General features: G+C 64.3%; 1 protein-coding gene across 1 annotated transcript; it reads left to right on the top strand.

Annotated features, from left to right (window-relative positions):
- Nucleotides 1–10655, top strand: ABHD4 (abhydrolase domain containing 4, N-acyl phospholipase B). Its single transcript, XM_077832356.1, is given in 12 exon segments — nucleotides 1–73; nucleotides 1250–1338; nucleotides 1945–2320; nucleotides 8231–8300; nucleotides 8302–8376; nucleotides 8379–8388; nucleotides 8593–8700; nucleotides 9233–9286; nucleotides 9289–9411; nucleotides 9414–9442; nucleotides 9736–9774; nucleotides 9776–10655. Coding segments are annotated over 12 exon segments (1047 nt in total). The 5' UTR covers nucleotides 1–50; the 3' UTR covers nucleotides 9827–10655.
- Nucleotides 10656–11766: the final 1111 nt, after the last annotated feature.

The raw sequence follows: 11766 nt of genomic DNA, 5'->3' as shown, positions 1-11766 counted from the left end.
CCGGACTCCGCGCCCTGCTCAGCTGCGATGAGCTCAGCTGGGCGCCGGGTATGGCGGAGGATCTGGAAGACCCGTGAGTCTGCGCTCCCCCCCCCCCGCTTGTGGGGGGTCGCTGGGGTCCCTTTGCGGGGCGGGGGCCCTGTTTCCATGGCCCCTAAGCGCCCCGAGGACTTGGCAGCGCTGCGCTGTGTCTTTGGGGGGGAGCCCCCCTGCGGCATGCCCAGGGGTGGGGAGCTGGACCTGGGGGGCTGAGAAGCTGCAGGGCCGGGGGGGGAAGGGTTGTGAGGGCGGAGAGGGGTCTGGCAAAAGCAGGAGAGCGGCTGGAGGGAGTGAGGGGGGCAGGAGGGGGGCTATTGCGGGACTGGGCAGAGGAGGGGAAGGACGGCGGGCTCTTGGGGGCAGAGGGAGGGGGTTATTGGGGAGCGGCTGGGGGGATTTGGGGGGAAGAATGGAGGGGGTTATTGGAGGGCAGGGGATTGTTTGGTGATGGGGGAGAGAGGAGAGTGATCCTTGGGGGAGGGGGCTGGTGGGGGGGCAGGAAGAAGAGAATTATTTGGGGAGAAGGGGAGGGAGGAGGAGTCATTGGGGTAGGGGACTCTTGGCGGGGGGGGGGTTATATGGAATGAAGGGGGAGGGGACTGTTGGGAGGGGGGCAGCAGGAGGAGGTTATCTGGGGCAGGAAGGAGGGAAAGGGGGTTGACACATTCTGTCAGGTTGTCTGGGGGGGCAAACAGCTGAATCCCGGTGTCCCTGTGCCCCTCTGTGGGGGGGGGGGGAGAGTCCCCTGGGCGTGTGTCCCCACCCCCGCCGGGAGAGGCAGCCAGCACCTGCTCCCCTGGGGAGTGACTCAGCACTATCCCTGCCCCAGAGCTCCTTGCCCCTAGCCATAGGGCAGCAACGCCTGAAAAGCCCCTGGGTGATGGGCGGGGGGACACACCAGGGGGCAGTGGGACCCTGTGAGAGGAGCTCTGGGACCCCGTGAGGGGCAGCTGGGACCCCAGTGAGAGAGGCAAAGTGGGTGATGGGGAGCCTCTGCCCCCCAGGACGGTGAGATGCTCCCCCAGCCTGGGGGGTGAGGAAGATACCTGGGTCGCTCTATGTGGGGGCGGGTCAGTTGATGCCCTCATTTGGAGCCAGACCCCAATGGGTCATTAATGTGTTCCCCTCCCGCATTGCTCCTCTGTTCTGTCTGCCCTCCGGCCCCCCGCACTGTCTGTCTGTGGGGCTGTATGTCCACCCCCCGGCTCAGGCCCCAGGGTTGGCTCAGCGGCTGGCTCCCTGCCTGGCGCCCCACGTCCATGTCCCACCTGAAGAACGTGGAGGCCCGGATCCTGCAGTGTGAGTAGTGAAATTGGCGGGGGACACAGCCTGGGGTGTATCCTTCATGGGGGACCTCTCTCCTGTGATCCATGGGGGGAGGGGGGTGTCCGTGGGCAGGGGGCTGGGTAGGGCTTGGGGGTGTACTTCCTTTGGGGGGGTGGCTGGGGGCAAACATCAGCAGTTGAGTAAGGAGGCCATGGGGTAATCCCCCTATGGGGGCTGGGTCAGAGCCCCCCATAGTCACAGTTGGGGGGCCTGGGTGGAGGGGGGGCTGGGTGGAGTGTATCAGGGAAGGGGGCCCAGGACCCCCTCTGAGGGGGTCTGGGAGACCCAGGGGGTTAAGTCCCCCTGTAGGTGTGCTAGCTGATCCAGGGGCTTGGGTAGGAGTCTCGGGAGTGTATCCCTCATGGGGGGCACTAGGGGACCCAGGGGCCAAGGAGAGGTGTGTGAGGGGCTGGGTCAGGGCCTGGCGGCCGGGCTGGGGTCCGGGCAGGGGGATACACCTCCTATGGGGGGGCTGGGCTGTGGGGGCGATGGGTCAGGGCCTGGCGGCCAGGCTGGGCACAGGGACACCCCCTATGGGGGGCTGGCTCAGGGCCCCCCTGACTCCCCCTCTCCGTGCAGGCCTGCAGAGCCGGTTCGTGGGGCGGTACGTGACCCTGCCGGGCTGGGCGCGCATCTGGACCGTCTCGCTGTGCCCGGAGCAGGGTGGGGGCCGCACCCCCCTGGTCCTGGTGCACGGCTTCGGGGGCGGCGTGGGGCTGTGGGTGCTCAACCTGGACCGGCTCGGGGCCCGGCGGCCCCTTCACGCCTTCGACCTGCTGGGCTTTGGGCGCAGCTCCCGGCCCGCCTTCCCCCGCGACGCCCAGGGCGCCGAGGCTGAGTTCGTGCGCTCCATCGAGGGCTGGCGCCAGCAGATGGGCATCAGCGCCATGATCCTGCTGGGCCACAGCCTGGGCGGCTTCCTGGCGGCCTCCTACAGCCTGGCGTACCCCGAGAGGTGAGGACTCCCCGGCCCCCCCATACCGCCCTGCCCCCGATCCTACAGCCCGGCGTACCCCGAGAGGTGAGGGACCCCCCGGCCCCCCCCATACCGCCCTGCCCCCGATCCTACACCCCGGCGTACCCCGAGAGGTGAGGGACCCCTTGGCCCCCATACCGCCCTGCCCCCGATCCTACAGCCTGGGCGGCTTCCTGGCGGCCTCCTACAGCCTGGCGTACCCCGAGAGGTGAGGGCCCCCCCGGCCCCCCCATACCGCCCTGCCCCCGATCCTACAGCCTGGCGTACCCCGAGAGGTGAGGGCCCCCCCGGCCCCCCCATACCGCCCTGCCCCCGATCCTACAGCCCGGCGTACCCCGAGAGGTGAGGGACCCCTCTGTCACGGATTCCCCGGGCGATGCTCTGGAACTGCTCCCCATGAAGCCAGGCAGGACTCTGGGGCAGTCGCCTTCCTGTGAGCAGCCTGTCTGCAGGACACACAGCTCACCCGGCTCCACCTTCCCGGGTCTGACCTCGGAGCCTCCAGCCTCCTCTACCCCTCCGTGCGCTTCCCCCAGCAAATCCACTCAGGCGGGGCTCGTGGGGAAGCCAGAGGGTCCTGCCCCCCAACTCCACAGTCAGACGTGACTCTCAGCCAGCCAGTAAAACAGAAGGTTTATTAGATGACGGGAACATGGTCTAACACAGAGCTTGTAGGTGCAGAGAACAGGACCCCTCAGCTGGGTCCATTTTGTGGGGGCAGTGAGCCAGACAACCACATCTGCCCTTCACTCCATGTCCCAGCCAGCCCCAAACTGAAACTCCCTCCAGCCCCTCCTCCTCTGGGCTTTGTCCCTTTCCCGGGCCAGGAGGTCACCGGATTCCTTTGTTCTCCAATCCTTTAGCTCTCACCTTGCAGGGGGGAAGGGCCCAGGCCATCAGTTTCAGGAAACATTCTCTGTGTCCAGACCCCTGCACACCCCTGCCCTCTAGGGCTCTGCAATGATCACACACCCTTACCCCACCCCCTAGAGACTTAAGAACTGCATAGGGGAAACTGAGGCACTCCCACGATATTCAGAGGAAACATTAAGAACAGTCCCACTTCGTCACATCTCTCCCCCCTTTGAGATCGAACTGAGCGGGGTCACTTTAGCCGGTGACCTGGGGAAGTTCGAAGCCACCAACGTTCCCATGGATGCCCCAGCATCTCTCCCATTCCTTGGTAGGAGTTACACCAGGCCCTTCCAGTTTCACGCCCTCCCTTAGGTCGGGGGTGGTCGATAGCACTCGCAGGCCGCATGTGGGAAGGTTTATGCGGCCCGTGCCCTCTGGCCACCCCCAAAACCCCAGGGGGTCAAACTGGGATTGCGTCTTCTCCCCAACAAGCTGGCCAAACACAGCCACTTGGTTATAGGACTGTTTAACTTTCTTAACAGCTTTCACTCCATCTGAGACCTTCTCAAAGCTACCACACAGGATCTTTCAACAGGAAAGTCAGTGGATCCATTCATAGCAGAAAATTTCTGACTGTTAGGAACTGAAACTTTCTTGATTAAATCACTTTCACACCCTTCAGTTGCAGTAAACTGCTTGCAAAGACTCCATGAGGATTCCTTTCCCTAGGGCTTTTCTATGCAACAATTCACCCCTCACAGAAATTCTGCTCTTACCCTCTTCACCGAGGGCTTGCTCTAGAGGAACACTTTCCTGAGCAACGACAGACTCTTTCTGGGTCTCCCTTACATCCAGAATCACCTCTGGCCCATCCGGCGGATTCCTACACAATCCCCTTTCAGGCAAACTGACAGACTTCCTAGATAAAAGGTTAGAAGCATTCTCCTTCCCTTTGCCACACACAAGTTCAGGAATCTTTTCCTTCTTGCTACAGGTTTCCACACCCTCAGTAGGTAACACAATCACATCACCTTCATGCTCTCCTTGTGCCCTGGCTAGGATCTCACCCTGATTAGACAGAGTTGCTCCACCCTTTCCCAACAACACACTAGCAACAGGCAAAATACAAGCACCAGAATTGTCTGGTCTCTGGGATTTTACATAGACACTAACTGGATGCGACCTAGTTAGTTACGGGGCCAGTCTCCCGAGCAGACACAAACTTAGGACCCTTCCCTTCCTGGGCTTTAGCTGAATCCAGAACCAACTCTGAGACAACTGCACGACCCTCAACCATCACGGGCTGAAAGGCCCCTTCTGTCTGCTCCACAGACAAAGAAGAGCCGGACACACTTTCTCCTTTCCCAGACCCACAGCTTGGGATCTCATTCCCCTTGTCCCAGCACACAAGGCTGGTCACAGACAACTGCTTGGAGATCAGGGTAGCTCCCTCCCTAGGCAAGTCAATACCCCTGACAGACACAGACACGTTTCCTTCACTGTCCCACTTCTCCACCCAGCTAACAGGCAAGGGCCAGGGACACTCAGCTTCCACTCTCCTCCCCTTCCCACCCTGCTGACTAGACACAGCCATCAGCTCACAAGGCTGCCTAGGCTCATCCAAACTTTCCTTACCCAGCACCTTGCCACTCCCGACAAATCCCCTGCCCTGCCTGTGTCTCCCCCCACTCAGCTGGGGTCTTATCTCCCCCCTGTGCTCAGCGCTGCCCTTGCTGTCCCAGTGGGGGTAGGCAGCGAGCTCGCTGCTTTCCTCACTGCATCAGAGCCAGCCTGAGCCCCCTCTCCGGTGTGCAAGGGGGCGGGAAGTCCCAGGAGTCTGGTCACAGGCAGGCAGGTAGCCTGAGCCTAGCAGCTCCTCCCTCTGCCAGCCAGGTCATCTGCATTTTCACTGACCATTTCCCTCTCTGCCGATTGGTTCCCTGGATTCAAATTCAAACCCTCGGCCCTTACAGGAGCAGGGCCTGGATCCTGTCCCAAAGAGACACAGTCACCCCACAACAGGGTCTCGCAGCTGGTGTCCTGGAGAACCCCAACAACCAGCCAGCCCCACTCCTCCTGTGTCTGCACAGGGATCTGGGCCATAGGCAGGGCTAGGGGCTTCGTCCCTGGGACCCTCACCCAGCTCACACAGCCCCTCAGCATCTGAGGCTGCACCACCCAGGGCCTGACAACAGTTCCCTCTGTCCCAGGATCTCGCCACCCAGGAATGTCTCCCCATTGACCATCCCCTTCCGCTCCCACTGGGGGACCGAGGGGCCTGGCCCCAGGGAACTCCACACAGACATATAGGTTGGGACCAGGAGTGGGAGCCTGTCCACCTCCCCACCCATCTGGCTGATGGAGTCTATAGCCTTGGGACCCAGCAAGGGAGCTAGACACCGGGGCTTTTCCGCAGGGTCCCCCTGGTTCAAATCTCCAGCCTGCTCAAAGGCAGTGAGGTGGCATCCACATCCCCCCCTCCTTAACCAGGGGCAGCAATTTAGTCTCAAGGTTCCCTGCGGACCTGGACCCCCGGGGTCTAACCCCACTCACCTCTGGGGGGGTCCCCTAGGCCTCTCCGCCCCCCCACCGCCAGTTCATGCTGCTGCTGCTTCTGCAGCTCTTTCTCGGGCTCGCGCTGTCTCTCACAGTCCTCTTGCTCTCTCGGACTCAGCTCCAATCCCGTCCGTCTCCGAGATCGTGAAGACCCCCATCTGGTTGGGGAGAGGAGTCTTGGGGATGCCTGGCTACCGCTCCAGCTGCTCCCAGATCCTGCTATAGCCTCATTTGGGGTCAGGAATCTGTTCCTTAGAGCGGTCATCCTCCTCCAGCTGCACGATGAACTGTGCCTTGGTGAACTTTCCAATGTGTAACCCTCTCTTTCTGCACAGGGTTACAATGTCCTTCTTCCGGAGACGGTGATAGGCCATCACTCCGCTCTTCCCAAGTTGTTGTGGACTCAGAGGCCTGTGTGCTCTCAGCTCCCCACGGTTTCCAGGGAGAACCCCTAGTGTGCCAGCCCTTCTCGAGGTCACCCCCTCTTTGCCAGGGTCGAGCTGCAGACTCCTCTGCCCCTGGGACCACTCGCTGCAATCCCCTGGGGGACCCTGTTACTGCAAAAGTCCTTCGCTCTCCCCGGGCCAAGCCACAGGCTCCTCCGCCCCTGAGACTGCTCACCGCAGTCCCCAGGGGGACCCCATTATTGCATAGTCCTTCTCGCTGGTCACACACTCCCAGGGGTTAACCACCCCCTGAAACCATCTCTCTCTGAATCTTCAGCACGCCTGATCCCTGTCAATCCCCCTTCGTTTTACTGCTCTCCAGTCACTTACTGCAGGAAGCACCGTCCACAGGGTGCAGTACATCCCACCTCTTCCACCAGTTGTCACGGTGTCCCCAGGCGATGCTCTGGAGCTGCTCCCTACGAAGCCAGGCAGGACTCTGGGGAAGTCTCCTCTCTGTGAGCAGCCTGTCTGCAGGACACACAGCTCACCCGGCTCCACCTTCCTGGGTCTGACCTCGGAGCATTCAGCCTCCTCTGCCCCTCCGTGCACTTCCCACAGTGAGTCCGCTCAGGCGGGGCTCGTGGGGAAGCCAGAGGGTCCTGCACCCCAACTTCGCAGTCAGACGTGACTCTCAGCCATCTAGTAAAACACAGGTTTATTAGATGACGGGAACATGGTCTAACACAGAGCTTGTAGGTGCAGAGAACAGGACCCCTCAGCTGGGTACATTTTGGGGGGCAGTGAGCCAGACAACCACGTCTGCCCTTCGCTCCATGTCCCAGCCAGCCCCAAACTGGAATTCCCTCCAGCCCCTCCTCCTCTGGGCTTTGTCCCTTTCCCGGGCCAGGAGGTCACCTGGTTCCTTTGTTCTCCAACCCTTTAGCTCTCACCTTGCAGGGGGGAAGGGCCCAGGCCATCAGTTCCAGGAAACAGGGTGTCGGCCATTCTCTGTGTCCAGACCCCTGCCCACACCTGCCCTCTAGGGCTCTGCAATGATCATACACCCTTACCCCACCCCCTAGAGACTTAAGAACTGCATAGGGGAAACTGAGGCACCCCCACGATATTCAGAGGAAACATTAAGAGCAGTCCCACTTTGTCACATCCTCCAGCACCCCCATACCACCCTGCCCCCCGATCCTACAGCCCGGCGTACCCCGAGAGGTGAGAGACCCCCTGGTCCCCCCATACCATCCTGCCCCCCAATCCTACAGCTTGGAGAACCCTGAGAGGTGAGAGATCCCCTGGCCCCCCCATACCATCCTGCCCCCCAATCCTACAGCTCGGAGAACCCTGAGAGGTGAGGGACCCTCCGCAGCCCACCCTCACTACCTTCCCTCCCGCCTCCCCCCCGATCCTACAGCCTGACGTACCCAAAGGTCAGGGCCCCCCCAGCCTCCCCATACCGCCCTGCCCCCCGATCCTACAGCCTGACCTACCCTGAGAGGGGAAGGACCACCCCAGCCCCTGCTACCTGCCCTCCCTGCCCCCCCCCGATCCTGGGCACCCCCGCAGCCCAGCCCCCACTACCTGCCCTCCCCCATACCGCCCTGCCTGCCCCCTGATCCTATAGCCTGACGTACCCCGAGAGGTGAGGGACCCCCCCCAGGGCTGCTGCCTGCCCCGGCCCGCCCCCCACCTCGCTACCCACCCCCCGTCTCTCCTCTACCCCTACTGCCTTGTCCCCTTTCAGCCCTTTTCTCCCCCGTCCACCCCCCTCCATCCCTGCCAGGGTCCCGCTGGGGCTCAGCCTAGGTGCCCCAGAGGGGTGAGACTCCCCCATGCCCAGGGGCTCAGAGGACAGAGGTGGGGGGCAGAGTTAAGGTTCCCCCTGGGGGGCAGGGTGTTGCTGTTCAGGTCCCATCTCCCCAAGGTGGGTTGGTGTTTGGGGGGTGGGGGTTGAGTCTGGGCTGTCTCTGTCTGTGGGGTGGGGGGCTTTTCGGGGAGGGCACTGTGAGTCGCCTTGTGGGGGTGTCCGTGCGTCCTTCTCTCACATTTTCTGCTGCTGCCCCCACCCGGCCTGGCATAGGGTGAAGCACCTCATCCTGGTGGACCCCTGGGGCTTCCCCGTGCGCCCCACCGACCCCAACCAGATCCAGCCCCCCCCCAACCTGGGTCAAGGCCATGGCCGCTGTCCTGGGACGCTCCAACCCCCTGGCTGTGCTGAGAGTCGCTGGGGCCCCTGGGGTGAGTCACCAGAGGGCTAGGGGTAGGGGGGCAGGATGGGCTGGGGGGCAGGGGAGAAGGGCTGTGGAAGGGGAGGAATGGGGCTGGGGGATGTGAGTTATTTTGAGTGGTAACTAAGGGTAGGGGGTGGGACTGGGGGGCAGGAAAGTGAATCTCCGGGGCAGATCTGTAACAGGGTGTCTGTCTCCACATCCTTCTGTCCAGGTCCTGGCCTCGTCCAGCGCTTCCGTCCTGACTTCAAGCAGAAATTCGCGGAGTTCTTTGAGGATGACACTATCCCGGAGTACATCTACCACTGCAACGCCAGCCCAGGTGAGGGGTGGGGCGCCCGGGAACCCCAACCCCTTGGGATCACCACCGTGCTCCCAGGCCTCGGGGGGGAATGGGACCCAGGCATCCAGGATGCCAGTGCGGGGAGTTCACCCCACAGGTCCCAGCACAGGGAGAAGAGACTAGGAGGGGGAATGGGACCCAGGTGTCCGGGACAGCATCCCTAGGGACCCTGCAGTCCTGACAGATGCAGGGATGGGGAATGGGACCCAGGCATCCGGGATAGCACCCATAGGGAGGGGGGAATGGGGACCCGGGGGTGATCGTGGTGAAGGGTGGTTTGTGAGAGAGGCACGGACAGGGCGAGGGACCCAGGCGTCCGGGGGAGGGGGTGGGGTATTGGGAGGGAGGCGTGGGACAGGGCGTGGGACCCAGGCGTCCGGGGGGAGGGGGGCGCGGACAGGGCGCGGGACCCAGGCGTCCGGGGGGAGGGGGGGCGCGGACAGGGCGCGGGACCCAGGCGTCCGGGGGGAGGGGGGCGCGGGCAGAGCGAGGGACCCAGGCGTCCGGGCAGGGCTCACCCTCCCCCTGCGCCCCAGCGGCGAGACGGCGTTCAAGGCCATGACGCAGTGCTGGGCTGGGCGCGCCGCCCCATGCTGGAGCGGATCCAGCTGCTCCCGCGGGAGCTGCCCATCACCCTGATCTACGGCGCCGAGTCCTGGATCGACACCAGCACCGGGCGCCGGGTGCGGAGCTGCGGCCCGACAGCTACGTCCGGTACCTGGTACGAGGGAAGGGGCCCTGGGGCTGGGGCTGATGGGGTGGGTCTGTGCACCCCCTCGTATGGGGGGCAGGGACTTGGGGAGGGGGGCAGTTGGGGGGAGCCAGGCCTAGAGGGGTGGGGAGGCCTGGGGCAGTTGCAGCGGGGGGTGTTGCAGTGTAGATGTACCCTAAGGGGAATGGGGGGGTTGGGGAGGATGTGGAAGGGGAAATACGCGGGATGCGGAAAGTGGGGGGGCAGACCTGTCTCCTGACCCCCGCCTGTCTCCCTTCTCTTCCCCCCCCACCCCCTTCCAGGCCATCGCCGGCGCCTCCCACCACGTCTACGCCGACCAGCCCTGCTGCCTTCAACGCGGCCGTGCAGGAGATCTGCGACTCCGTGGACTGACGGACGGAGGGTCTGACCCCACCCCATCGCGGGGGTACGGCCCCCTGTGGCTCCCCAGAGCCCCCAGCCACCTAGGCTCCTTCGCTGCCACTGAAGTCTCGGGGCACCGGGAAGGGGGAGAGGCATCAAGATTGTGCTGATTAAGGGGTTTATTCCTCCATCTCCGGGGCTGATTCATTCCCCCCTTTCCCTTTGCTTCTCACTCTCTCGGGCTGTACCCTTCCCCTGTGGCAGGGGAGGGCTGGTCTTTGAGACGTCCCTCTGGCCCCAGGATGTGGGGGAGACGGGGGGCAGGGGACTGGGACACGGGGGGCTTTCCCCTCTAGGGGTGCTAGATTTGATCCGGCCTCAGGGCCAGGGACCGGCTCTCTGGGGAAATAGACGGGGGCGGGGGGGACCTTTTCATGGGGCTCCCCACCCCTGGCCGCCTGAATCTCCCTCTGCTCTGTGACCCTCCTGATGTGCCTTAGGCTGCTGCAGCCGGCTCTGGGGCGCGAGGGCCCCCGGTGGCGTGTGCACCGCACGGTTCTGAATGCACGTGGCCGGCAAGCGGCTGGGGGTGCGAGGCCCCAGCCTGTGCTGGACTGAACACCCCGCCGGCTGCCCGCGCCCCAGCTCTGCCGTGGGCAGGGGACGCGACACTGAAGCACAAGGGATCTTCCCACGCTGGTGGCTGGCTGGGCCCGGGAGCGTCCGTCGAACGGTGCCATGTTCCGAACCCCTCGGCTCCTGCGGGCCGCCCCGGGCGCTTTGCCGCGGTGCCTTGCCCTGGACCCGCCCCTTTGTACCCAGTTTCTACCTTAATAAACAAAACGACACTGGAAAACTTACATGGAGTGCGGGGGGGGTGCCGGGCTGCAGGGCGGGGGCTCAGCAGGGGTGGTCTCCCCTCAGTGCCGTGCCGTGGGGTGGGGGTGGGGGGCGGTCCCCCCTCGCTCAGCTCTGATGCGGGGGGTGCCGGGCTGCAGGGCGGGGGCTCAGCAGGGGTGGTCTCCCCTCAGTGCAGTGCCGTGGGGGTGGGGTGGGGGGCGGTCCCCCCTCGCTCAGCTCTGATGCGGGGGGTGCCGGGCTCCAGGGCGGGGGCTCAGCAGGGGTGGTCTCCCCTCAGTGCACTGCCGTGGGGTGGGGTGGGGGTGGGGTGGGGGGCGGTCCCCCCTCGCTCAGCTCTGATGTGGGGGGTGCCGGGCTGCAGGGCGGGAGGTCAGCAGGGGTGGTCTCCCCTCAGTGCACTGCCGTGGGGTGGGGTGGCGGGCAGTCCCCCCCTCGCTCAGCTCTGGTGCGGGGGGGTGCCGGGCTGCAGGGCGGGGGGGCTCAGCAGGGGCCTGGCTCCCAACAGGGCGCCAAGGTGCACCAGACACAGGGCCCCTGTTCGAGCAGCCCGGCGCCCCACCCCAGAGGCAGCTGCAGCGGGACTTTGTCTCTTCTTCCAGTCCCCCCCCTTTAAGACCCTTCTGTCTCAGCCAGCCCCTGCACTCGGCAGCCCCATGGGACCCCCTTGTGAGGTCGCCCCTCGCTGTCACAGTGGTGCCCCCTGGCAGCGAGGGCCTCCCAAGGCGCTGGCTGGAGACAGGAGCAGCCGGCATGGGGAGCCTGGTCTCCGCTGGGAAGAAGTCGAAGCGCGAGAGGATGGTGGCTGCTCCCCAGGAGCCGGAGACGGCAGTGGGGGGCTGGGCTCCGCGGAGCCGCTCCCCGAGGAGCAAATGTGCTGTGAGTTAGAGCCGAGGGTGTCTCCCAGCCGCTGGGCCAGGGCCGTGATTCACTGTGCTCCCCCGCAATTCAGTAGGGGAGCGGAGATGGGGGGCCCATCTCCAAGGGCTGTCTTGGTGGGGGTCCTCCAGCAGGTGAACGGTGCTGCAGCCATGTTGACTCCCAGGAGCCAGTGCCAGGCTGATGCCAGCCGGGGATCAGGTCCCAGTGGCACAGAAAGCTAGTGGCCGGCG

This window comes from Eretmochelys imbricata, chromosome 13 (genome assembly GCF_965152235.1).
Source record: "Eretmochelys imbricata isolate rEreImb1 chromosome 13, rEreImb1.hap1, whole genome shotgun sequence".
NCBI lineage: Eukaryota > Metazoa > Chordata > Testudines > Cheloniidae > Eretmochelys > Eretmochelys imbricata.
This window is presented reverse-complemented; position numbering and strand designations above follow the sequence as displayed.